This window comes from Ciconia boyciana, chromosome 3, assembly GCF_034638445.1.
Source record: "Ciconia boyciana chromosome 3, ASM3463844v1, whole genome shotgun sequence".
In the NCBI taxonomy this organism is placed as follows: domain Eukaryota; kingdom Metazoa; phylum Chordata; class Aves; order Ciconiiformes; family Ciconiidae; genus Ciconia; species Ciconia boyciana.
In genome coordinates, this window is record NC_132936.1 from 127989130 (window position 1) to 128016684 (window position 27555).

A 27555-nucleotide genomic window follows, 5' to 3' on the forward strand; every position below is an offset into this window, starting at 1 on the left:
TGAAGATGAGCAACCATCCCATGAGCAAAAAAAAAAAGATACGACAGAGGCTTCCAGTAGATGTACATTACAAACCCTGCAACAATCAAAGCAAGTACTCCAAGTTGCTTACTAAAAAATAATATCAAATTCTTATTAGCCAGGAAGGCTGTACGTGTGCGAGCAGTACGGGCAGATACATGAGACTGCATGCACCCATATGGCTAGGCAGGCTTATCGATGGATTTGTGCACCCCTCTACAAGCATGTCTGTGTCATAGCCACACACATTTGCCTCCTCCCAGTTGCCCTGCACAGAGAAAAGCAAGGAAAAAAACCCTTTCTGCTTCTTAGTCTGAGAGATCAAGGCATCCATTTTACCCATCTGATCCTGCCACTGCCTGAAACAAGATTAGGTTTTCATGTCATGTATGCAATTTAAAAGCCACGCTTCATCTGGGATCTCATCCTTTCAATTTCCTTTTACATGATGGACAGCTAAGCAAAAGCAGATTTCAAGATCTTGTTTTTATACTTCTAGAAGTAATTTTCATGACTCAATGAAGAACACTGATATCCTGATGGATGTAAAAGCCAATGGATGTGAACAGCCATTGGCTCCAATCCTATTGCTCATTCTCTGATACCACAGGTAGCACATCGCATTCCTTAGCCCCTGAAAGATCGTTTCCTTCTACCAGCGTGGTTTTTCAGTATCCCATTCATTAGTCTGTTACAGCTATTTAGACAGCACACGAATATATAAGTAAGGTCTTCTCAAGGCAAGGCAAAGCAGTATAAAAAGCATCAGGTAAGAGCCTCTCAGCATTTGAGTATCATCGTTATGGATGCCTAAAATGGTTACCGCACAGCTCGTGGTGTTTTGCAACACAGCTCTGTCCAAGCACCGAATTAGAGGCAATCAAGACTTTACTTGTAGATTTGCTTGCCCAGGTTCTGGCAAGGTTCCAGCACGGTTCCTTTGTGTCAGTGACAGAAGAGAAGCTTGAAGCAGTAACAGGGATCATTCTAGCCATTCCATCGCACCACCACCTCCTTTTTTACATGAAAAAACAAAACTCTCGGCCTGAAACTTTTATTCATGCGTTTTTGTATTAGGTAGAAGTGGTGCAGACAGTCAGTTATCAACTTTTTGCTTAAATGGGCAAAAATAGCACACTTCAGAACTTTTTAAGGATCCAGGTGGCTCATTTTCAAGCAACCCTGAATCTTCAGTCTACAGAGAAAGAGCGTTAGTTTGGGATTTGAGAGCAGAATTAAATTCCCTGGTCAGCCACAAGCTCTCTCTAATCTCTGGCATTTCACCAGGCATCGATCCGTAGTGATATTTGATCCCTCACCTCCCATTTAAACCAGCAGGACTAAGATGCCTCAGTATTTTTTGCGATACCAGGCCTTTGTCTCTCTGTGCTTCAGTTCTGCATCCATAATGTAGGAATAACAGTACTCCTGTCATGATACCCTGTTGAGATAAGTACAGAGAAAATTGCACAACACTTGGGCACAATGCAATCTTCCCATAAAAGTAAGAAATGTTATTTTTACAGTTGTTTTTCTACACCAGTCTGACACTAAATCGACTGTTGAGCACTGAGCTGCATCCACCTTACTAGCCTGGCCAGAGCCTGCTCAAGCCTTCGCCAACTGCGCTGGTCCCCTGAGCGGGTTAGAGGGGGCCTGTTTAGCACCATCTTCTACATACAACTGATACCAGCAGATATTTCCGAAACTAATAATCCCACCTGGTTTACGTTCTCTGTTCAGGACATCTCAGTATTTGTGCATGTTTACTGCAAATCACCCTTAGTGTGCAGCATCTGGCCTCACTGTCTGAAAAGCGAAGCTAACTGCAAAGTTAGTCGCAGTGCTAAGTACAGCACTTAACTATATAATTCATTTACTTCATCGCCCACACCGCTCAAACACTGCCTTTCTCACCAGCAACCACTGAAGATTAAGTGCTGAGTAATCACAACACGGTCTGGTCTGTATAAAACACAGAAGGTAAACTCTCTGCCCCATTTCACTTATTATCTCAGACACCTAAACCTAACTCTTTATCATTTTGCACACAGCACAGATACCACTGACCTGTGTACAGAGACCTACGCATGCAGTAATTTTTATATTTAGACTGGACAAAGTACCAGCATTAGGAAATCAAATACGGCCAATAAAGCCTAACATGTAATGTAAAGTACAGTTATGGGGTTTTTTGCACAAGTCTCAAGGCAGTCCATGCTGACTATTTATCAGAAGCTTAATATCTGGTGGCTAATTTCTCATGCTTCTTCAGAAAATGTCTCAATTTTCTTCAGAACTTAGATATTTAAAGAAAAAAAGAGGTTTATGAGAACAGGTGGAAAAGAAACATTCATGAGAACTCCCTTCTAGTTCAGCAAGTCAGATGGGAGACATAACCAAGCAGCAGCTTCCTCACCATATTCAAGCTCTTGCACATACGGCTTATTAGTAGTGGCTCATTGTTTGCTTAAGCACAACTGCGAACTGGAAGCAGGGCTGCAGTCAGGAGTGAAACAGCTGTCGGGCACTTCAGGTCCTAGAACAAGCGACTTGAAATTAGATCAGTCCAGAATTCCAAAGCGGGACTTTAAAAGCTGAAACGCTCCAGTGATTTAACAGAAGTTTTTACATCTTACACTTTAAAAAGTAGTTTAGATAAAAGGTATCGTTTTGAGCAATTCTGAAGAGGCAACTGCCTCTGCAGCACCATTCCCAGAGGCAACAGCAGCATACAACTTGCAGTCCGGCATAAAAATCACCCCTTGTTTGTCAACACCACCAAGTACAAATACATCTTTTATTTTGTATTTTAAAGTACATACAACAGAAGTGTGCCAGGCAGAAAACGTCTATTTATTATCACAAGACCTGTTAAGCTGGGTCTCCAAAGCAAGCACGGCTTATGCAATCATGCTGTCTGTCTGCCTGTAATTCCCCTTCCCCAAATAAATCCTGGAGCTTTTGCTGCAACTGAATTAGACAGAGGAGCTGATGTCTGGAATGTACTACGTTCCCAGCGGTTTCAGAGGAGCTGAAGAGGGGTAGTCCACTTGTGCAGTGTGAGCTCAGCCCTAGCTCAGACAACAGAGAACTACAAAGGAGGTGACCAAACTTCATGCAGATCAGGCTCTCGGGAAGCACGAGACATCTCTACTCCTAACACGAGGGACATCTGCACACAAAGACATAGTTTAAAGCAGCACGCAGTCTAGAACACTCAGATTTTAATCTGCCCTCTCCCTTCATTTTCTAACGCTGCAATTTAGATAAAGCGTCTTCCCTGTCTAGGGCCCGCATCTTCAATAATTTCTATACAATAAAAGTATACTTTGTACATTCTTATCCAGTCTTTTAAACAGCAAGTCATTCCTGTTTTGTTTGCCTTCCAGACCAGAACAGGATATTAATGAAGATATACACAGCATTTTTGTAAAAGCACTATCTGCACACAAGTGTAGATTCTCACGGCCATGGCGTTATTATTCCTGCTAATACTGTACGTTCGAGGTGCTAGCATGAGAACCAGAAACCAAAGCCTTCTGTATTAGACAGAAAACAGGTACTGCTTAAAAACCAACTTCCTAACAGTATACCATAAATGATCTCAAGAGACTTCCTCCGGCCAGAAAAAAAAGTGCTGATTGACACCAATTACTGTGGTTATTGCAGTGAGTAACAGGCTGGGAGCATCACTAATTGTGCACAGCTTCAGAGGAACTGACCAGCGATTGCCACCCCTCAGGCCAGAGCCCCTTCAGAAAGCTGGTACACTTGCTTTTTTGCCAGGTACACTTGCTTTTTTCCTGAAAGCCAGACCTGCCCTGAAGGACCCGCAAACTGAAACCCCTAAAATAACTTTTAAAGGTTAAAAAGATGACTGTAGCAGAAACATCTGTACGCATCCATTCACCAACTAGCCAGCTCTGAAATATCAGCATCTCTATTATTTGCTTGTTTGCTTAAAGTAACAAGGAATCTTGTACATCCTGCCAGAAGGGCTTCCGAACTTCTCAGACAAGCAGTGACAGGTCTACGGCGCGTTCAGAAGTCACCCAAGACGCTAACACCGAAGTCACGCAGCAGAGTGACTGAAAACACCGAAGCCGGGTGTTACCGACAAGCTAGCTTTAAGTATCCCCCCAGCACACACCCAGCCGAAAGACGACGACAAAGCAGGAGGAGGTGACAGGGGTGCCCTGGCCGAGACACTGCTGGGGACCCTGGACTACTCCCCCCGCCCCGGAGAAGGCCCCCAAAAGCGTTAACACCCCAAAAGCACCCCACGAACCCCGTCCGTTCCCCCCAGCACCAAGGCGCAGCCCCCGGGCGCTCTCGGGAAGGCGGGAAGCCGCCTCCCCCTCGGGGCAGAGGCCCGGCAGCCGCCCCGCGGGCACACGGCGGCTCGCCCCCTCGGGAGCCGCCCCGCGGGCACACACCGGGCCGCCCGCCGCGCCGAGGGGGGGGAAGCCGGCGGGAGCACCGCCCCTCCCGGCCCCCTCCTGGCGGCAGAGCCCGGCCGGGGCGAGGGGCGCAGGGGCCGGGGCCAGGCGCGCAGGGGCCGGGCCCGGGCCCGGCGCGGCGCGGCCGCTCGCGGGGAGCGGGCCCCGGCGGAGGGGCGGGCGGTCTCCTCACCTGTCGCGGAGGCGCCGCAGGAGGCTGCCGAGCCCCTCGCAGCAGGCGCGGCCGGGCCGGGGGCCGCCGGGGCCCGCGGCCGGGCCGGGGCCGCTCATGCCGCCCTGTTTACGCCGGTGGCCAAAGCGACGGCTCCCGCCGTGCACCGCGCCGGCCCCGCCCCGGAAGCCCCCGCCCCGCGCGCGCGTTGCCATGGGGACGCGGGGCGGGGCGCGGGCGTCTCCCCCCGTCCTGAGGCGCGGGCGGTCGCCGCGTCCCGCCCCGGGGAGAGCGGCTCGCCCATGTGTGCGTACCTATAGGTATGTGCCTATAGGTACGTGTAGGGGCGTGCGTACACGCACACGTGCACGCGTCCGTAGCGGGGAGGCACCTGTGGGACTGCCGCCCGCCCAGCGGCGCCCGCGCTCCTCCCCGCTGCCCTGACCGGGCCCCGCCGGCCGGCGGGGTCCTGGGCCCGCGGTGCCAGGGACGGCGCTGAGGCACCCCGTAGGCGTAGCGGGGCGAAGCCGGCTCGTCCGCATCCAGCGAGCGCGGGGAGCCCCGAAACTGGAGAGGGTCTGGGCGGTGGGTGCGGGTGAGGGCCTGCTGCCCTCCGCCGAGCCCAGGGCAGGGGATGGGGCCTGCCCAGCGTTCCTCGGAGGCCGCCCCGGGGCCAGCCCTTATGGCATTTGTAAGCCTTTGAGGCATTTTTACGCCTTTAATGGCTTAAAACACAGCAGAGGGCTAATGAGAGCGTCGCCAGTGCAGGAGGCGGCAGGCGTGCACGTAAGAGCTGTGAGAGGGCTCCCCACCGTTGCGTTGGAAATCTGCGGCGTAAGTTTTGGGACTGTGGAGATTTAAAGCGTTTATTCCTAAATTATTATGTCATCTGTTCATATCATATTATTAAATCTGTTAATGTAGGTGTTACTACAGCAGTTAAAAAGGCTGTAATGTCCAGTCAAGTCTCCAGGGTGGTGCTGAGGAGAAGCGGGCCCCAGCCTGTTGGGTGACCTGGGGCGAGGCAGTCATCTCCGGGTCTCCGGAAAAGGGGGGAATTAGGGGCTTTGCGAGGCGCTAGGATGCTCATTCCAAAAATAATTGGGAGCTGGTGAACAGTTAATGGTAACAGGGCCCTCATTAATAGTCTGTTTTACTGAGTTTATTGTGCACTATGTTTTTCAGGAAAAAACTAAACAGAAAATGCAAATGGCTTATTTCCAGTTGTATAGAAATCAAACATCTCAATAAAATTCCCGATTCCTCCTCCTCTGAATTGCCACTTTGTCTGGCTGGCAGAGCTCGTTGATGTCCTCTCACCAAAATCCATCCGTCAGTGGAAAAAGCCCCAGCACCTTCAGTGGGCGCTGGACCAGCCCTGACAAACCCTGCCTTTACACCTCCAGCTGGGAAACGAAGGAGAAAAGAAAAACACAATTTTTCATTTTCAGGTAAAAACGTAGATCCCTTTGAAAGGAAGTTGCCAAATTAGTGCTTAGATTCCGGGGCCCCAATAAAGAAAGTTCAGTCACCTACCACGAGGGTATTTGAATTTAAAGGGAAGAAATGCTACATCAATAGGCAAAATTGCGGATAGCTATGAAATGCTTAAGCATAATTAGAACAGCAATCAGTATACAATTAGTACGAGATCATCATCATAATTACCCTTCATTAGAACTTCTGTCCGACAACTGCCACGTGAATGCATCAGCTGTAGTTGCGAGGTAGTAACGGCACAGGTGAGGGCATGGCTCGAGCCACGTGCCAGCGCCGGGGGTTCGGCAGGCTCAAGTGCATCAGGACGAGCTTTGGGGCTCCGGCCAGGCAGCCCCGTCCTGCGGGTCGGGGTTCCTCTGCCAGGTTTGGGGGTCGTGTGACCGTGTCCCTAGTGTTTTTCAACACCTTCAGCCTCAAACTCGGATAAACCAAATTTAAATGTAAAGTAAAAAGCTTTGCTGAATTGATGTAGCGGTACTTAACAGTCCCCAAATTAGCTTCTGTCACTTGAATAACCATAGCTGCTGTCTGGCTTAGCCTTTGCATATCCGCTATAAATAAATGGCTCAATAAGATACAGAAGGCTTTAGCTCATGTAAGAGCTTACCTACTCAAGAAAACATATGCAAAGGATTTGCAGATTTGGGAGCCTTTTATTATTGAATTCACATAAAACACACTCGTAATAGACGTACTGTTCTTCCTCACTCTTCTGTTTATTGAAAGCAAAGACGTGTTATGGAGACCTCCATCACAGCGCGAGCTCGCATCTTCACAAGATGTGACAGGTGAAATCTGGGTCCGAGCTTGCCTGAATTTCCAAAGTTGGGCATTTTTTCCCCAGATCCTGACTTTGCAACCCAGGTGCACCACAGCTTGCCCTTTCCTTTAAAAACACATAGGGGAAGAAATGGAGCTTTGGCATCTCAGCTGTGGACACGATCCCCTGCCCTCCTTGAGAGTTACTCGTAGTACTAAGACTTCTCCAGAGCCTTTGTATCAGCATGATGTTCCTGCTCAGTCATGGGGGCAGATAAAATGGAAATAAAAAGGTTTTCATGGTTGCTTCAAGGTTAAATTGCTCCCCCCCCCCCGAAGGTCCCTCATAACAGCTCTCATTGCTAATACCTACGTCAAAATAAATAGTCTCCCCTTTGACACCGAGGTGAGACACTAAAAAGTTGTTATTTCAGAATGTCAGCCGTGAACCGCGCTCTGTCGGGCTGACCCATATTTTGAATGCATCGCTGATTGTCAGTGCAGAAAACTGTCAAATGCTGTATGGCGTTTGAACAAGAAAACACTTTCATATACTACAATTTTGTTATTTTTCAAAACAGGCAAAGAATCTGGCTTTCTTAAGCCTGTACCAGTGACATACCAGGTTTGGTTCTGGAAGACTAAACTGCTTTCGAAAATATTTGTGCTTGCTAAAATAATATCAAAACTTTCAAACGCTCCTCGTGCTATCTAAAATTACGAGCATATATTATATTTCCATACTGGAAAACCTTGTTCCCAAACCAAGCTTTCCAGGTTTCAGCTGGAAGGGGCTGATCTCCACCTGACAGCTCAGCGCGGGAGGTGAGATCCGCAGGACCGCAGAGTTTATTTCTTTAGTGGACCTTTCCAACCCTGGTAGTTTTTTTTTTAAAAACCGTGGAGCACGGTGAGGGGCAGGGGTCTCAAGGGTGCTCGGGCAGGCTGCCCACCTCCCACAGCGTCTCCTGCTCCCAGCCTCGAGGCCGGGGAAGCGGGCAAGGGAGGGCAGAGGGTGGTCTGGCTGGGGAGGAGCTGGGAGGCAGCGGTAGGGGTCACAGTGACAAACGGAAGGTGGTGGCAAACTGGTCCTGGTGGAGAAGAGAGGCCAGGAGGGGCTGGGGTAACTGGGGGGGCAACGGGGCGTACCGCTGACGGGGACGGCGCAAACCTGGCCTCGCTGGTCCCAGCACTGCGGGCAGCACAAAGGAGAGGAAAAAGTAGAAGGAAAGCCAAAGTGGAAGAAAGAGAAGCAGACAGGGTTAAACACCCTGATGTTCTATGAAACAAAAAATAAGGAAATAAGAAGCCTTGGCCTGGCCCCCTGGTGCATTCCCCATTTTGTTCCTGTTGCCCTTCTGTTCTTGGCTCGGCGCAGGGCGCGCACTCCCCCTCTGCAGCCCCAGCCCTGCGGCGTGATCCCCCGCGCTGACACGGATGGGCTCATAATTGACTCAAGAATAATCTTATTACTCACATCCCTGATAACTAACATCAGTACCCCATCCCTGAAAGCCTACAAAGAGGAGTGTTTTGTTTGTGTTCTCCCTTCAGTACTTAACACTTCTTTTAGATTGTTTTAATTTAATTTTAATGTAATCTGATAAGAGCTGTAAAACTGTCAAAAGAAATCTGTCTCCTTCTGTCTTATTAAATACACTTTGAATGAAAGTATGGTTTTTTCCCCAATAGCTGCCAAACGAAAGTATCTCTCGATTCAAATGCAGGGATTGATGTGCACTGATCTTAACAGCTTTACACACTCTTTTTAATTTCGGGAGGAAACCATGTGTGCTTTTAGCATCCTGCGTTCCTCTGGAGCTGTAACAGTGTCCCGGAAGGTGCAGAATTCGCCTCATTGTGATGAGCATCCGGCCGCAGGGTCCTCACCTGGAAAAGGGATGAGAGAAAGAGAAGAAAGTGAAAAGGAATGTATCTTTTCAGGGAAGAGAAAAAGAATATATCTTGTAGGGGAAGAAAAGGGGCGAGGGGCTGACAGCGCATGCCTCCAGAGACAGCCTGCATCGTGCTCTTCCAGCGAAAGGCTCGGGGCCAAGCTGTCGCCCTGTGTCCCCACGCTCAAGGGCCCAGCAGCACGCCTGGGGTGGTTTGCAGGGCACCTTCCCTGCTGCGAGAGCTGACGGATCCTGCGGTGCTGGCAGCGGCGCCCCGAAAGGGGCTGCTCCAGCCTCCAGCTACATCCGCAGAAGGACCCACTGTCTGCGGCGGGCTGGCGTCACACCGTCGGAGGGAAACCGGAGTTAAAAATCCTGCGTTTCTGCCTCTGCCGCTATTGGGATCTTTGCAAAGATTTCTGCCGTAGTTTTTTCTGCCCTACTTATCTGCTCCATGCTTTTCCTTCCCAGGTGCTACAGGTCGTCTGTCCGTCTCACCCTTGGCCTCTCCCCTCTCGCCCGTCACCGGCCCTCGACTACGTCTGTCAGAGGTGGCCGTCACGGGGTTTGCCGGTTTTCCCGAGCGAGAGATCCATGCACAGTGTGTACCTGCTGCAGATTGTCTGCCACAGCCTCTGGTCTAAAGCCAGAAAATGGAGGGGACGCCACTCGGTCCCAGAAAGATGGGAAACTCTTTATATAAAGCAGGAAGTGTCGGTGTCCTCGTGTAGGGTGTCCTGGGACGAGGCCTCCCCCCACTAGCCGCTGCATAACCCCCCCCGCCTCCACTGCTGCCGTAACGATCGTGATGAGCTTTTACAGATTAAGGGCCGGCCCTCTCTGATTTTAGCTGACTTTCACTTAACATGAGAAATACAAATATTGCTTGACAGCGTCTGGATTAGAATAAACCAAATCATGACTTCAGAAGCATTAACGAGAAATCAGTGATTAAAACCAAAAGGGACGATTAGCTGCAAGCACCGATGTATACAGCAGACACGCGGAGGAGAGATATGAGAGAGCCTGAACATTTCAGCTTAGTTCCTTGCCACCATTTTGCTATTTCTGCCAAAACACAGCAGGCTGGGGTTTGTGCGTGGTTTCTCTGGAAAGGGATTTGCAGAAACACAGACTGTGATGTACCAGAAAAAGGTTTTTCCTCTCTGCGCTTATTTGATTTCTGAGAGCGACTGTACATCTAGCTAGAGCTTGCCCACGAGTCAGGACAGAACTGAATACATTTTCCTTCCTTTCTTTTTTTTTTTCTTTTCAATTAGATTCATAATACATGCCCTGGTAGCTGTGTAAAAGACATAGAAAAAATTTACATAATGCCCATATAAGTCTTTTTGTTAATGAATCAAGTCCCAAATGAAGAGCACTAATAATACATTAGTAATCAAAGAGCAAATAACACCAGGGAACATATCTCAGCAGAGCAGTTGTGTGGATCCATTTCCGACTGTCAGTGTCAATGCATGGAAATAGTAATTAACATGTTGAATTTAATGTTTAAATTTTAATAAATTTAAATGTAATAAAATGCTTTTATTAAATGTTACAGTTCCTTGAAACCTATTATTACTCGTTTCTGATGCATAAACAGAAAATACATTGTCTTTCTGAAGAAGGCAGTTTCTGCTGTCGACAGGACAGGTGAAATGAGTTCCTCCAGCAAGAACTTGTTAACACAGAGGCCAGCGATAATGGCTGATTAAATAAAAAACTGAAGAACAGGACTACAGCATTTAGAACTATATAATGTTTATTAAGAATGTAAGGGCCTTATCCAAGGCCTATTGACATGTTGACAAGTCTCTAGTAATGTCATTGTCAATGAATTTTGAATGAATCCTGGAGAATTTAGGTACAAGCACATGCCATTGTTTACGGCCCCGTGTTGTTAATGAGCAACAGAAATGCCGTGGCACGGGGAGGGGACCAGTTTAGAGACCGATTGCCGGGAAGTATCTCTCCTCTCCGGCCGTCTCAAAGTGCTTTTCGAGTCTCCTACGCGGCATACGAGGCTCCAAGACCAGAAGGGATCAGGTGTGCCCCGACTCAGGCTTTTCCAAGGCCAAGGATCTGGAGAGGATGCCTGGCAGATTTCGGGTCTCTCTGCTTTCCCAGTAATTCAAAGTCACTTCTGTTTCTAAGATGTAGACAGGAGGAATTAACCAGTCTCCCTTTAAGTGTCTGCTGTTGTTTGAAGAGGAAAGAGGAGATTGACAGTGTTGAGTTCCCCCGTCCCTGGAGAAACGAGAGCTGAATTTAGGTTTTCTGAGATGCGAGACAAGAGGCTGAATTTGAACGAGACCACTCACAGCAGACCGTCAAAAGGCTCTATTCCTGTCTTCTCTGAAATCATCTACGCCTTACGCTCCAGAGTGCCCTGCACAACCACTGCTTTAATTTCTGTTGCTCAATCTGAAACAGTTCTGATGTATTTCTGTGCAGGAGAGACTATTTTGTGCCATTTTAGGTCATTACGGAACGTCTCTTTCAGGCCTGCAGTAACCAAAAAGAAAGCAGGAAGAAGACGACGGCTCACAAATAGGTAGCCAAAATCAATCCCACAACTACCCGTTGGGGTCCCGCAGCAGGGAGCGTTATTCCGCTGCGCAGGAATAATGACTCGACCCAACGCGCCGTAGCCCGGTGCGAGGCAGAGCCTGCCACGCGTCGCAGACCACGCCACAACCACCAAGGGTTCAACTTGGTTAGAAACGGTGGGATGGAGAACATCCATCACGGCATCCAAATCTGCCTCTGCCAAACTCTGCAAATGAATGACCGACTCCGTGTGCCCCAGCGTCTCGCTGCCTGCTCTGCCCGCGCGCTCAAAGCACGCAGCCCTACGTTCGTGACGCTGCACTGAGCCTGCAGAGGCAAAGGGGAGATTTTGCACCCGGCCATTTTCCTAGCCACAACAGGGTCCTACCCCGCCTTCAACGTGCGGTCCTTTGCACCACGTCGAGATCGTGCCGTGTTTTTGCCAGGACCCTCTTTCTGGAGAGCAGCAGCTTCGTGGCCACGTTATTCCCAGCTCCCATCCACCGTCTGCTCCCCACCTCCAAGGAGCAAGGTGGGCAGCGCAACCGCGGGCTGGCCAGGCACCTCCGTCTTTCTCGACCTTAACACTTGCTGCTGCTGCTGTTTTAAAGGACAGAGATCTATCAGGCTCTTTCATTAGTATTTTAACAAATGAGTGGATTAATCTCATGTACTGCCTGAAATCCTGAAAAAGTTTTGCTTCTATAAGTCATGAAAAATTAAAGGGAAAATATAAAATAACTGGGAAATTCTTTCAACTGAATTAGATAATGTTTTCCTTTTAGCACCACATTTTATAGCGCTCTGTTTTGACGAGTTGCTTTCTGCGTTGACAGGGACAAGGCATTTAGACAAGGTAAAAAGCCTGGAAGATCCAAAACCCCAGGCTCAAAGGGAGAGCGTCTGGCCTATTGTCTGTTTTGATTAATGAAGCCTTTTGCATAGTGAGATAATACGATGTTTGCTGAGCAGGGAATGCTGCTGCGCAGCAGAAATATCAGAAGTATGAATAATATTCAATACGATAACGACATCAATAAGCTAATCTATGTATTACTGGATTCTGCTCAAAAATGCCTCAAATGATATTTGTTTACTTCATAATTGTCAGCCACTTTGATGCACTTGTCGTCAGGTTCAACAAGTGCTCCAAGCTACAAGGGTTTGAAACAAAGGGAAGCACTCGGGCGAGCCTTGCAGTTTAGTGCTGTTTGGGGCAAGGGAAATCAGATCCGACGGCACGGGGAGCGAGATGCTGCTCTTCAGACAGACATCGACAAACGTGGAGTCTCTTGAGAAGCCCTCCCTACCGTAAACCAAAATATGTAAACCCTGTTAAAGACGCTTATATTTCAGCAGGAATGTTTGCAAGTCATCAGTGACTCTTTAAAACAAAAGTGAGCAAATCAGCAAAACGGCAGCATGCGTGGAAAATGCATGCGTTCCCCTGAGCTAGGATTATGTGTAAGCCCGCACTAATTGCTGGTCGCTGTTTGGTTGCTGTCTCCATTTAATTTTTACTTCTGCCCGAGGGCTGGAGCTGAACGCCTGGACCCTAAGACGTGCCGGAGAAGCTGGCTTGTTTTTCAGCAAGCGCTGCCTGCAGAGCCAGGCCAAATTTCACGTGGGGTAATGCCTATACGCTGCTGCTCTGAATTCTCTCTGTCTTTGAAACCCCGCTTCAGGTGGACACAGCGTTTTTCACTTTCTGTCCCAAACCACCACGCTGTTTTTCCTGTGATTTCTTAAGCGTTTCCCCCTCTGCCCTGTGCAGAAGGTTGTTCTGGTGATGAATGAAAGGATCCACACGTAGAAACCGTTTATTCATTTGCAAAGCAGAACAAGCATAAGACTATTAAATTAATTAAACTCTGCCTGCTCCGAGCTCGGCATCACTGGGCCCTGCCCTCCGCGCTCCATTTAGTGCATGCAACAGTAAATACTTGTGCCAAACAGGAACCTGGAGCAGGAGCTGGCGAAGAGGCTGGAGAAGAGACGGGAACTGTCCCAACAGGGCATTTAGGTAGCGCTCGAAACGTCGTTCCAGCTCTACGGCGGGGGAAGCGCTGGTGCCGGGCGGGTAGGCAGGCGGGGGCTGCCAGGGCAGGGGGCTGCGCTGCGGGACGGGCGGCAGGTCCGAAAGGCTTTGCCCGGTTGCAGGCGCCCGCACCCTGAGGGCCCCTCCGAGCGCGGGACGGTGCTGGCCCGGGGGGGCCCCGTTTCCACTCGGAGAGGGCCAGACCCGCGGGGCTCCAGCGCCCGAGCGGGGCCCTCGGCCCAGCTGCCCCCCTCCGCCTCCCCCCGAGCCGCCTCGGCTGCTACACGGCGAAGGGCAAGTCCTTGCCCCCCCGCAGCAGCTCAGACAATCGCCACCGGCCAGCGAGCTTTTTAACGAGCGAGCCGTTATTCTTGCTCAATTAATACACTCCGCTCCCCCCCCTTTTTTTCCCCCCCTTTGTTTTTGCAGAAGCGCATTTCCCTGCTGTCCCAAGGGCCCGGGCCGCGCCGCCAGCCCCGGCCCCCCGCCAGCCTTCGGCGGCCGCTGCCCGGGGGCCGGGGCCGGGATCGCCGCGCCGCTCCGCTCCGGCAGCCGGGGCCTCGCCGAGCCCCCCCGCCGCTAGCCGGGGCGAAGGGGCTTAAAAAGAAAGAAAAAAAGAAAGAAAAAAAGGGCGGGGGGGGGGGGGGGAAGGAAAAAAAGCCGGCAAGCCAGCAGCCCCCCAGCTCCAAGCACGCACCGGAGGGAAGCCCCTTCGCCCGACAGGCGAGGCGGGGGAAAGCGCCGGTACCGTGTCGGGGAGCTGCCGCAGAACTCCACCGCACCTCGGCTCCTAACGGCGTCCAGCCCGGGCTGCGGCTGCGGCGCCCACCGGGAAGGGGCGAGCCGGGCCGCCGGTGCCCGCCGCCGCCCCGGCCGGAGCGGACTCAGGTAAGTCCCGCTTGCTTCGCCTCTTCCTCCTGCTTAGCGCCTTCGTTTCTCTTTTCTTTTCCCCCGTCGTTTCCCTCCAGGGATTTAATTCTGGGGACTTTATCATTTCGGCAGCGCGGGCACATAGCGGCCAGCGAGAGGGACGCTCGCTCCCACTCAAAAATCGGGGTGTCTGACACCAGCGAGATGCGGCGGCGTTCGGGGGAGCGGTGCCGAAGGCTGCGCCTCTTCGGGCTGATGCCCGCTGCTTTTCCAGCGTCACTGGGTGACCGGGACCGACAACAACTATCCCTAACTGAAGGCAGCGGCTTACGCGACCCGAGGGCTGGCCGGGAGGCCGGCCGTGTGCTGCGGGGCTTGAAACTCGGGTGGGTGCGAGGGCAGCGGGGGGTGAGAGCACCCCGAAAGCTGCTCCCCGGGGCGGGGGGGCGACGCCCGGCAGGCTGGGCTTTCCGGGGGCAACGGTGGCGAATCGGTCCGTTTGGTAGCCGGCTGCCCGGCTCCGGGAAGGCACCGGCTTTCCCTCCGCCAGCCCCCCCCGAGGGGCTGCGGCAGCAGCTCCGGCGCGGCGGGCAGGGGGAGCGCGGCCCCGGGGGTCCGCCCCCGCCCCGCCGCGGTGCTTCGCCGGCCGCCCCGCAGGCAGGAGCCCGGGGTGCTCGGGCGGGGGCGGCAGCCCTGCCCGCTCCCCGCTCCCCCCCCCGCCCTTGGGCCACCGGCGGCCAGGCCGCTCCGCTCCGCGGGGCGAGGGGCTGGGGCACCGCTGCCTGCGGTACCGGGGGGGGCTTCTCCCGCAGAGCCGCCCCGCGCCCCCGGGGCTGCCCCCGCCGCGGCAGGGTCCTGCCCCGCTCCTTACCTGGGCTCCGGCGCGGCGGCTCCTCCGCACCGAGGTGCCGCGGCGAGGACGGCGTCAGCCCGCAGCGGCCCCGGGCCGCTCCCCGGCAGCCGGCACGGGCAGCGAGCCGCGGCTCCGCCGCGCCGGGGACGCCAGCAATCGCACCGGGTTCGGCTGGTCCCAGGGCCCTCCCGCGGAGAGCCCGGCGTGCCGCTCTTGGGGGTGCGTCCCCCCGCCCCAGCTCTGGCCTCGGGACCCCCCTTCCTTCCCTTCCCTGGGCAGCGGCCGGGGCCCCGCCGGTGCGAGGCGGGCGAGCCCGTCCTTCCTCCCCGTATCGATTTCAGCCCGGCGCTGATAGCATTTAGGCCAGGATTGGGGTATAATGGAAATATCATCAGGAGACAATTACCTTTTCAGAGCATTCACTTCTCCTCCCAGACACTGTTATTTGAGAAATAGGATCATTTGATTTCATATTGCACTAAATAACACCCAGCCGTCTCAAATTGCCAGCTTCTTAAAAGCCACCCATTGGAATAAATTGCAGAGCGACTCTTTTGGCTCTGGCTTTTTTTTTTTTTTTTTTTCCCCCTTCTTTTCTTCTCCCCCCCCCCCCCCTTCTACTCCTCGGCAGCACAACGTTTCGGGAGCCGGGGGCACGGGCACGGCGGCGGCCGGGCCCCGCTGCGGGCGGGCGGGCGAGCGGCGCTCAGCAAAGCCCCGGCTCCCTGAACAGCGCTTGAGCCGCTCAGCCCGACCCGCGCGGGCTTTGCTCGCTTCTCCCCCCCTCCCCGCGCCCCATTTTTCCCTTTTTTCCCCGTTAGAGCGAGGTTTTCCCCGCTCCCGCCCGGGCCGGCGGAGGCCGAGGCGCGGGTGCCTTTAAGGCCCGCAGCGCGCCCGCTCGCCCGGGCATGGCGGGCTTCATTAGGGCGGTATTAATGTCATCCGCGGCTTCCTAATTAGATTTGCGGGATAAATGAAATTACCCGAATGGGCTGCGTGGGAGGGGGAGCGGAGTCTCCCGGCGCTTCCCGGGATTTACGGGGGGAAAAAAAAAAAAAAAAAAAGAAGGGAAAAAATGCTTTTATCCCCCCCCCCCCCCCGGCCAGGCCGCCCGAGCCCCCGTCCCCGCGGCGGGGCTGGGACTCGCGTCCTAATCGTGTTCTCCTCCGACAGACACTAATCAAGTAATTTCCCAATCCCAGCCCCATCAAATTGCTCTTTAGCTGTTGAACTGTGGAGTTTTGCTCCTCTTTTCTCATGCTAATCAAGGCCATTCAGCATCTCTCTGTGAGGCTATTTGTAGTGGAATAAATCTCCTTGTTTGCCTGCTGCATGATTAATTGATATTGTTGTATGGCTTTTGTTTGGGCTGCGGAGAGCTGAAAGGCAGTGCATATTGGATGTGACGAAAGGCGCTTGAAACATCATTTCGCTGCTGAGGTCTTTCAGAGGTCGAGGGATAGACCGATCGCATTATGCACCCTATTTATTTATCCTTATTAGAAAATATGATGAAAGAATAAGGCCCGGAGCCTTTTTTAAACATTGACTAAACAGTGCATACGCAACCCCAATTAAAAAAAGTGCCCAAGATGAGGCCTTTTCTCCATATTAGAAAAATAGCTCTTTTTAACGAGGACCAATTAAATCGTACTTCATTTTACCTGGGATCTCACAATAGACCTGACAACAAATTGCCTTTCTTCGTCACCGTTCATTACTGGCGGAATCGGCCACGCTCCAGCGGCGTGGAACGCTCCCCAGACCCCCCCCCGCCCCCCGAGCGCCGGGCCCCGGCAGCGCCGCGGGCCCCCGAGCACCCCAGACCCACCGAGACCCGCCCGAGGCCGGCGCAGGCCTCTGGTGCTCTCCCGCTCGGGCCCAAGGCTCCCGAGCCGGGCCGGGCCGGGCCGGGCCGGGCCGGGCCGCGCCGTCCCCTCCCAGCCAAGCGTGTGGAGCTATGTCAGCCCGGGCCGGGCCCCCCTTCCCAGGCCTCCCCCGCCCCCCCGCTATTTTAAGAACCGCATCCGTGCTCCCAGGGGACAGCGCTGCAACCCGGAGATTCAATTAAATAATCCCCGTCCTGCGCTGCTCCCACGAATGGCTTTTTTCCTCCCCCAAATATTTCCAAGTTCCTTTTCAAAAAGGGAAGAAAAAAACAAAACCCAACCAAACCCAAACAAAAAACCAAACTGAAGAACAACAGGAAAGAAAGAAGGGGGGGGAAGAAGAGAAAGAAACTGTTCTCCTTTCTTTTCCCTGTATGCAGGGTAATTGATAGGCTCTATCAGAGGTCAGGATTTGCATAACAATTAAGAGCAGTAAATTAATTTAATATTCCATGCACATCTCCAATTATTCCTGCAGACCTTTGTCTCCACGGCTGGCAGAGAGAAGGTTCAGCTGCTCTTCAACCAAACAACATCTGTGCAGTTAATAATTTGATAAACAGCTCATACAAATAGTTTCTGAATTATCTGCCAACCCAATGACTATTCAGTTTTGAAACACTTGGCAAGGTCTGCGACGTGCGGTCGGGGCTTTGTAGCCTTGTTCCAGTGATTTAGCTGCCCGGGCAGACATTTTCCCTCCTTATCTCTTAAATATGATCAGCTACGTGCAACAAAAAACCATCAACAGCAATATGTAAAATAAGTAATTACCAGTAATTGATAAAAGCCCCCCCGCCCCCGTTGCAGAGGAGGTGCAGGGGTGCCGGTGTGCGGGAGGGGGCCGCAGCCCACCGGGCCGGAGAGGCTCGCACGTGCCGAGCCAACAGCCCGCTGCGTGCCAGGGCTGCCGGGGGGCCGGGGTCCCCCCCGCCGCCGGGGCTCCAGGTCTTCACCTCCGGTCCGTCTGCGGAAGGTTGCGCGGTTAGCGTGGGTGCCGGGCAAATGAGCGAGGCACAGCTCCGGCTGGGCTTCGGCACGGGCCCCTGCCCTGGCTGCAGGATTTACAGCCCCGCGGCTGCTGCCTTTCCCACACCACAAACTGGAAAGGGGACAGGTTTTTCTGGAAGCCCTGGCTGTCCCCCTGCCCGGGTCTCAAAGGAGGAATGGCTGAAGGCAGCCCTGCTAAATCCAAGTTTCAGCCTAAGGAGGGCATCCTGATTTTCACCCATTGATTTCCAGGGGAAATCCAGTCCTGCGAAACTGAGGTGGCTCCTTCACCCGTCCCAGCACGGATGCGGAGGTCCAACTCCACGTTGGCCAACCACCACATCTTCCGATACAACCCACGGTGATGACTCAAACCCCTGCGATAGCGCTAGACTCGCCTGATTTATTTTTAAATGCACACATTTAATGCACAACCAAGAACAATAATTACAGGGGTAATACCCAAATGCTCCGCTCTCCGCGGCGTAATCGGGACGATAACCTTGCGCAGACACAGACGGCCCTCACTAATTTCCTCTTCTGCATGGCTTGTACTTTTAGCGTTGCTTCTGGTACCTACTAATAAACGTGAGTGAGTATGTGTAGAAAGAGAAGGATTTACATAGATATTGGGAGCCCACTTGTAGTGAGCTCGGATCCAGTGAAGCTGCGTGGCTAATGAAGATGAATGGAAGGGCTAATTTGTTCCAGTGTATTGCAATCTGCCGCCTTCATTTGCAGCGGGAGCAGGGCGGGCTGAGGAGCCGGTGCCGGCCGCGCGGCAGGATCCTTCCCGCCCCACCGCTGGTCTTTTAAACAAATTGACTTCCCAGCGCGGCAGCCGCGCTGTATTTCAAATTGCTCTTCCAGCGCCCGCATTCACGGGGCTAAATTGAACGTACAGAACTATTCCTTTTTCTGGTTAACGCAACACGCGTGGCAAAAGTGCTCGAAGCAATCGAAAACTACACCGAAGTTTTGAGTAGCCTTGATGAGAAGTGCCAGGCTCAGCGTCCTTGCACTGTAATGACAGTACCTAGCATCGATCTTTAAATGCTGCAGATGTTCGTCAGCGCAGCGGTCTAAATACCGGGCTGTGCAACGGGGCCGTGGCGAGCACGGTGCTCCCGGACAGCGCCGCAAGGGCATGGCACCAGGGGAGCGCGGCCATTCGAGCCGGGTCATTACCACCCAGAACCCACCAGCGTTCATCCGAGGTGAATTTCCTTGAGGAGGAGTCGCGCTTCACACACCTTGAGGGTTTGCTTTTTGGCCGTGCGCTGACGGAGGGCATCGTCCCCCGGGGTGGTCACAGGGAGCACGTTCCCAGCTCGTGCTGCAGGAGCGCAGGTGATTTTTACGTAGGGCAAGACACAGCCAGGGAATGCGGTTTCCAAACCTCTCCTCAGAGCTACGTATAATTGTATTTGCCGGACAAGTAAGTGACCTTGTCCTTTGTCCCTGCCCTGGACTGTATGTCCAATTACTCTGCTGGAGTGCAATGAGAAGGAAAATTAAATTTGCACACAGGGTGCTGTTAATAAATCCAGTGGCCACCTCATTTTTCTGCTAACGAGCCTCCTGGCGAGGCCACCAAGCGCTGTGGCATCTCCTGATGTTGTCAACTTCTCCCCTCCGCTCCCCCAGCCCCGAGGGAAGCTCCGTCCGACCATGAGAGCTGCAGCACCCAGTCCCGAAAACACCGGCACGCTGCCCGCCCCGAGCACCCTGCGCAGGGTGCTGCCTGCGCAGGGCGGGCTCCTGGCAGCGAAGCGCGGCCAGGAGCGCTCTGAACGGCGGGCTGGTTTCCGAGTCACCTGCAGTCAGCGGTGCCGCCGAGGAAGCTGCCGCTGGCCTGCGGGCACGGGAACGCTGGGGGAGGCCACGCCAAAGGATGGCGGTTCACCCCAGCAGGACCACGGCAGAGCCGGCGGCCTCCGGCAGCTCCCCTCGCCGTCACCCGCTGCTGCTCGACTGCCTCGCGTCGCCGTGCGCGGCTGGTTCTTGCGAGCCCTTGGCTATGTTTGTATTCCAGAGCTTTGGGCAGCGGCTGGGGTAGCGCGGAGAGGCCAAAACCAGCCTCAGCTCTGCAGGAGGCACTGCGGAGTTTCGAAAGGGCAAAAAACTGCTGAAGGCGGGACGTGGGGGGCTGCAAACTCGCCGGTTCAGACCCTGCTGAAGGCATCAGCGTGCAAGGGCAACAGGGCAAACAGCCCCACCTGGGCAGTGGGGCAATGCCGTGACTTCCGCAGCACCCACAGGCACGTACAGTTCAGGCGTGACCTTAAATTATACACGTGAGAAGTTGCAAAGAGTTCCCCTGGTGATGCCACTGCTTCTCACTTCCTTCAGGCATTAAGCATCACTCCAAAATTAATAAAAAGTTGATTTTAAAAAGATTATGAAATTCTTCAGGCTAAAGGAAAGGTTAACGCTCCTCTCCATAGTCATGCAACTTTCATGTTTGCTGTCGTAAAGAGGAGATGATTTTTCTCTCCCTTTTAAGGAGAAAATTTACACGATGAACAGGAATCCAGAAATAGTGACATAAACAGAAATGAAAGGATCAAGTGCCAAATCTGGACGGATGCCTGGGGCTTGATAAACCACTGCAGGCTTATCCCAGCATAAATAACGCCGGACTCAACGCGACACTCGCCGGTTGCGTGGCACCGGCCAAATGGTGAATTACCTGGTACCTCACCTGGGGGAGGGAGACCCCAGCGCCGCGATGGAGACCCCCCATAGAGATTCAGCGGTCGCAGACTCAATTCCTGCTGTCGACGACCCACGCTGGGGCGCGGCGTTACCCGACTGCAGCACTGGATTCAGCAGCATCGCGCCAGCCTAAACCCCAAAGCTCACCATGGTGAATCAGCCCCTTGAATATTCAACACCTGCAGCTTCAGGGCTGCTCAGACCCAGGGATTTGCTAGTAAATGGACGCTTTTTTTCTCCTTTCCAAAACTCAGATCAATGCACTGTGCTGTCTCCAGAGCCTGAGGCTGTTCTGACCTGAGACTGTGTTTTGCCCCAGCTCTAATTAAAAAACCACATGCAAGCCCAGTTTTGATTTTGGAAGCTAAATGGGCTGCTTTAAGAAATTCAAATCCCCCGTCTACAGCCCCCAAACCTGACTGCTCTGTGTTGTAAGGAGGGAACCGGACCCCTAGCTGCCTTCTGTCACCCCAGCAAGGGGCATCCCGCAGCTCCTCGTACACTTCTGACGGCACAGGGCAGGGTTTTAAGGCAGCCTTGGGCCTGGCATGGTGGTTTTTAAAATCGGGAAGGTGCAGCGCTGGTTCTTGAGAGCCAGGACGCTGGAGACGCTGCATCTTTGCTGCCGTCGGTTCACCCTTGAAGCTCTTAAGCCCCTTTGGTCCCTCAATTTAACCACAGCAAGAGGATTTCCACGCTAACACTTGCCAAGCGGTGTTAGGCAACTTAATTAATGTTTGCAGAGCTTTGAGCAGACAGCGCTATACACGCATAAATTTCGTCTTACTCCAGCCAGGCCACAAAACCCATGGAAGTCCCGGCACTGCCACAGCAGCCAGGCCCGTGGCTGCGTGGATGCACCACCTCTGCAAGGAGTTTCCTTCAGCATCTCGGGAGTGGTGCACCCCCGGCACCCGGGGCCAGGGGACGGCAGCGATGCTCAGGCTCCAGGAGCAGAGCTGCCCCCCAGCTCCTCCAGAAACCCCTCTGAGGGGCACCCACACGCGGCAGCCCCCGCACATCCTCCCTGTTTAAGAAAATCGAGCAGAAACCAGCTTTGCTCTGCTGGTCAAATACGCTCCCTCACAACTCTTGTACCATAGCTAATTCAAATAGGAAATACTTCTAAAGAAAACCAGCCATAAGGTGTAGATACAAAATAAACAAGCTACCAAACAGCTTCAGGTGCTGTAGGATTTTTTGGGGGGGGTTTCCTCTTTTTTTTTTTTTTTTTTTTTTAAAAACCAGTACTCATACCCTGTAAAGGCGGGATAAGATGCTGCAGGGACACACCGTGGGATCGGATACCGTGGGGACACGCTGCCTCTCACTCACACAACTCAACCATTCTGCGCCAGCTCAAAAAACCAAAATCAGCGTAAGGTCACTGCGGGTCTGGTTCAGGAGAGCATCCTCGGGCAGGCAAACACCCAACGGCTCTTCTGCGTAGCTTCGAGTCCACTCTCGCGTATTTCCCCCAAACAGAGACAAATTTAAGCAAATGTTCATCTCATTTGTGTTTAAGGTATCGGACCTTATCCCAGGTGCCAGACCTCCGCCTGCTCCCGGTCCCACAGGTCCCTCCCGCGCCCGCGCTCCTCCTATTTCACACGCGCACGAGCCCCTTCACGCTCGCTTCTGGTTGCACGTGGCAATCAACCGTCAAGCAAAATCACCTCCAGCAGTGGAGGAGGGCAGTTATCCCCAGCCTCCAGCCTTTGCCTCGCGAGCGGCCGGGCCGGGGGTGCAGGGAAACACAGGCACCCCCTCTCCAGCGCCAAACTGAATGCAGAGCAACTGCACGGGGAGCGAGTCCTCTGAGCAGTACCCGGCATCGCATGCCATTCCGTGCCATTCGCACGCCCGTCCGTATCATCGCCAAAGGCTGCTGACAACCAGCAGCGGAGGCTGTAAAAAGCAAATCAAGTCTGTGCCGATGGGTGCGTGTAAGCCGCTTTCTCAGTGCCACTTTTTGGAGCAATCTCTCTTTACAGACTTGCTAATCGAGTTGCTGTGCCACTCTTTTTTTATTGAGCCATAGAAGTGTCTGTAATGAGAGATTAAAATAGTAGTCGTGCCCCGTGATTTATTTTTTAAATCCTTGTGCCTACGCGCGTGTAAACTACGCCAAGTCACCCGGCTATAGACCGAGGATAAATAATGCATCGCAATATATTAAGCGAATGAGAATGCAAAGCACAGAAAAATATGTAGAAGAGGAAAATGCATTTGCTGGGTGGTAAGTTATTGGACCTTTAGAGGCAGGGAAGGGAGAGGCTGGGGGGGTGGTGTTTGCTCCTGCCTTCCCTCCTGCAAATAAATCACTGGCCTCGCAGTGCTTGCGCCTGAATAAAATATGACAGGTCTCTTTCGCAGGGCCGGCACGCGGCTCTGTAACAAGTCGCACCGCTCGCCATGCATACTGACTGCAAATTGGGTGGGTTATCAGACGCCGCCGTGAAAAAAACCCTCTTCCCCCAACTGATTATGAACCTCATGCATAGCAAATGACAGAGCAATAACGCTCGCGTTGCCTGCAGCAGAGGTAAAAAAAAAATAAAATATTTACAGACTGACAGGCTAATGGACACTTTCCCAAAGAGCGGTTAGAAAGAAGTAGTAAATGGGCCCGTGCTGATGCAGGGCAGCGGGCCCGGTCAGGGATCAAGACACACAGCACCATATCGGATAACATATAATTGGCAGGTCACATCCAAATGAGTGTAGTCATGCATCATCCGGAAGGCTTTTGCTGGTTATAAAGACACTTGTAAACAATTCAGCCGCTGAACATGGCAATAATATGTTGATCCGGCATGTAATGAGGTGTTCCTGGAATCAATAAACTAGTCATGAAGAGCAGGGAGCAAGGTCAGCGCCTGCCTTTTTGATGACCTTTCCTGGCTGGTAAGGACATCATATACTCTGAAGAGGACTTTTCTCATATTGCAGAAGGCGCCGAGTGTCAGAACTTCCATTCGCGGCAAGCAAATGAACAGCCGGGCTCTGCATGCTAATGAAGTCCAGGCTATTTTCCACCTTTTCATCTGCACATTATGCTCTTGACTTTGGAGAAGGTGGGAATTAGGTTGGACCCTCGTGTCAGACTGCCTGATGGCTCAGCTCCGGAAAACTGGTAATTGAAGCTGATGACTGATGCGGAGGAGGCCTGAATTTGGAAATAAACAGTTTCAAGCACTGCATGTCATTTCTAGAGAGACTGCTGAGTGAATGGAAATGAGCTCTGTTTCTCCAATCTAATGCAGTTTCTCAGCAGGAAAAACACCGTCTTTGAGGCAACAATGCCAGTCATTAAGATTTAAATGTTCTGGCGATAACGTAAGGAACAGCACCTGCCTTCCCAAACGGCACTTATGGAAATGCCGCCCCACGCCAGGGTCTGCGCTTAATCTCCAGCCCCCCAGCCCCGCTCCTGGAGGAGTCGGAGCCTCCGAACGCCGGCGGCGGGGAGGGCACGCACGGCGCTCGGCCGTCGCGAGCTGGGTCAAAACACTGGAAACAAACGTCAGCGACACCGAAAGCGTGGCTTTGAAAAATCCGTAACTAAAACCAACGCTTACCGCGCTGCATCTGCACCGTTTAATTGCTCTTCCCAAGCACATTTAGCACAAAGCCTGCTGGCCTCGTCCGCCGCCGCTGCTGCTCGCTGGGCTGGCCTTAACTCACGTCAGCCCAGCCGCCGGCCCCGGAAAGATAAAAAATGGAGTTTCTAGACAAGGCACTTAAAGGCCAATATTTTCAGACTCGAATATGAACGCTCTGCCATCCTAGCAGTTGGGAAATAACATTAAAAATGTTATGAGCCCTTTCAAAATCCTACCTGGTGGTGCGAAACTGAGCAGAGCAACTTGTCCGCTGGGGCAGAGGCAGCCCAGCAGCCTCGCAAAGGTTTTCAGGGCTTTGCAGCGTTGCTGTTGGGACGTGACCGTCAGTTAACGATTCGTTATCTAAGGCACCGTAGCGATGACACGCATGGATCTGAATAAGCAGCTAGCTGTTTTTCTGCTGCCAGAGAAACAATAGTTTGGGTCTTGTTTTGAAACAAGGATGAGCGGAGGCTCTGTCTGCGACCCGTTTCCAGCTGACACGGGAAGCTGCAGAGGATGCTTCAGCGTGCATTGCTCCCGTTCGACTCTGCTGCAGAGCCCTTACTTCCACCCATCCGGAATGGGTCATACACAACACGGAAGATGAGGGCTATTTATGCTTTGCTTTTTTTTTTCCCCAAACCCAAGTGCTCCCCTCTGTGCTCTGTGAGCAGAGGGCTTGCTGGTAGCTCAGCCCCGTCGGGGGGTTCGCCCCCCGAGCACGGGCAGGACGGGGACCCGCAGGCTCCGGGTTTCTCCACGCCAAAAGGTATATGCTGGTGGTAGAAGGTGGGGTGTGCTGCAGGGAGGGGCTCCCCAGAAGCCCCGTGGCACCCCGTCCAGAGGCCACTGCGCTCACTGTCCCCCCGGGGCTGCCGCTTCCCGCTCCCCGAAAGCTGTCGCCTTTCCCCTCGGAGGTGGCTGCATCTCAGGAGTGGGTCTGTTTGTATAATAGTTTGCAACCCTTCAACATGAAAGGAGATAGAAGGATGCAAGTTATTATTATGAAAATGAACCAAGCAACAGACAAAAATATTCAGAAGATGTAATCTGCCATCCCTACAATGCACTCGCGGAGAAGAGCACTTGGCAGGCAGAAGAGTAGTCGCCAGATACATTGCCTTTTGTTAAATTGCTTTTGCTCTGACAATGCCTTTTAAAACCACATGCAATCTTAATTTAAAATACCTAATACCTAAAGGTATAGGGGCCCAATGCTGGTCTCCAGTTTGGGATCTGTCCAAAGCAATTCCACTGGCTTAATACCACTATTCCTCATTTTAATCACATAACAAACGTGGGAGGCTGAATTCCGCTTATAAGAAACCATGGACCTGATCCAAACATCACTAAAAATCAATTGAGCAAAGATTTATTTCTTTAAAGAAGTGAAGCCTGCCTGCCATCTCAGTTTTGTCCAAACCTTTGTCATGTTCAACTACTAAGAAAGGTCCTCTCCCTCTGCAGTCAGCGTTACCGTGCAAGATGGGGGTAAATGGAAAATTCAGCCTTTTTATTTTTTCACAGTTTTAGAAAATGGCTAAAAGTGAGGAACTGCTAAATACAGTAGTGCAAGGAACTATTGCATTTTCATTTTGCAGAGAGCGAGTAGTGGGAAAAAACCTGCAAAACAAACCGACCAGCGCTTTCACGTCAGTCAGTCTTTCTCTGTTTTTGCCATAGCAGGCTGCGCGCCGTTCCCGGCTCTTCACCAACGCGCTGAGCCCACGATCTCTAAAGACTGCAGGTTTGGGTGCAGGAGCCCGTGCTGCACCCCTTAACCCCGTGCTTCATAAAACAGCCCCCAGAGTACCGCAGAGGCCCGCTGGGTGCCCGTTCTATCCTCCGACCGCCTGAAGGGAGCCGAGAGACTAGAGGGAGAGGCAGCATCGCTGGCGTCGTTCATCATGAAGCGCAGGTGTATATCAAGGCAGGGTACGGCAGGGTGACGCCGTCGCTGGGCTCACCCCATCCATCAGCGCTCCTCCCGGCCTCCCGACTTCATTAATAACCTCCTTCCCTATGCTAATTCCGTCAGGAAATTATGCAGACTGTTTATATTTCTTTACAGCCAGAACAGGCTGCTGACACGAATCAGCCATTAGCGATTCACATTGAGGAGCCTCCGCTAATTGTGCAGAATGTAATTAGTGATTATGTAATATCTAAGCTCTTGCAACTGTCATTAATGTCCACTATTCACCAGAGAGAGTTCTTACTGAATTAGAGAATGATTACTGCATGGTAAATCTAGTTAATCCTAAATATGCTAATTAACACTGTATGCACTTTAGACAGTGGTTAAAAGCACTAGTAACCTCAAAAAAGGTTGCGATACACCCGAATCTAAATTACTTGCAATGGATTTTCCTTCAAAAGGTAAATTTGTTTAATTAAACGGTACAGTAAACTGTTAGGCACAGCTATTGATTAGTGCAACCCAAGCAAGGGTTTTCTGTAACAGATCTAGTGAGGTGCCACCGCAGGACAGCGATGCTCCCGCAGCAGCCCGGTCCCCCCGCAGCATCCCGGTCCTCCTGCCGCAGCCCGGTCCAGGCCCAGCCCGGCAGAGCCTCTCGGCGAGGGGGGCTGCAGCATCCTGGTCCTCCCTCCCGCCGCATCCCGGTCCTCCCTCCCGCCGCATCCCGGTCCAGGCACGGCCCGGTCCGGCAGAGCGTCTCGGCGAGGGGGGCTCCGTGCGTGCCCATCCACACGCGGATACTCCCAAACAGGCGCGAGCTCACCAGCGGAGCCATATGTAAAATAGCCTTCTGAAAGCTCTCCCTCCAGGATTAAATCCTACCCGTCTGAAGCTTGCTTTTTTTATTACCATATTCCTTAGGTCATAAACCATAATATTACTACAGGCAGATACAGTAGCTTCCCTCAATAAATTCTTACTTAAATCTTAATTTTAAGATTTATTTGTGTAAAACAGACTTTAGATATTACAGGCTACCTACTAAGCGAATGGAATAAATAGAGCAATTGTACAGTTTTTGAAACGTCCCTTTCAAATGCCTGGGTGTTTAATGTATTCTGATTTTCCGTAAAAAAAGACATGGCTGTCATGAACCCCGAGGATAATAGCATTTTGTGATTTATGAAGATTCTTCCTGCTTATATATTTTATATAAATAATACTCCTGCGTGTATCTCTGCACTCATTCATAATCAAAAGCTGCACAGGCTGTAAAAAGAGTTTGCGTAGTAACATATTTAAAATCAGCTTACAAAAATTGGA

General features: G+C 52.3%; 1 protein-coding gene and 2 long non-coding RNA genes across 17 annotated transcripts in view; 1 reads left to right on the forward strand and 2 right to left on the reverse strand.

Moving 5' to 3' along the window:
- Window positions 1–4814, reverse strand: part of KIZ (kizuna centrosomal protein) — a 52019-nt gene extending 47205 nt beyond the window's left edge. For 10 of the 14 annotated variants that reach the window (XR_012041783.1, XR_012041784.1, XR_012041777.1 and 7 more), the window contains exon 1: window positions 4657–4814. Coding sequence is in view for 5 of the 14 variants with exons in the window: in XM_072857650.1 (XP_072713751.1) it covers window positions 4657–4754 (98 nt within the window). In the remaining 9 variants the exon portion in view is untranslated. Of the gene's footprint in view, window positions 1–1340; window positions 1463–2440; window positions 2561–4656 lie in introns of those variants that run through there. The other 4 variants (XM_072857646.1, XM_072857644.1, XM_072857645.1 and 1 more) reach the window with 3 other exon arrangements.
- A 57-nt stretch (window positions 4815–4871) lies between these two features.
- Window positions 4872–10262, forward strand: LOC140649847 (uncharacterized). Its single transcript, XR_012041785.1, has 3 exons — window positions 4872–5469; window positions 5821–6086; window positions 9261–10262. It is a non-coding gene; the product is annotated as an uncharacterized lncRNA (long non-coding RNA).
- LOC140649848 (uncharacterized) overlaps window positions 7243–27555 on the reverse strand; it is a 111380-nt gene continuing 91067 nt past the window's right edge. For both annotated transcript variants that reach the window (XR_012041787.1, XR_012041786.1), the window contains one exon: window positions 7243–8784. This is a non-coding gene — a long non-coding RNA (uncharacterized lncRNA). The remainder of the gene's footprint in view (window positions 8785–27555) is intronic.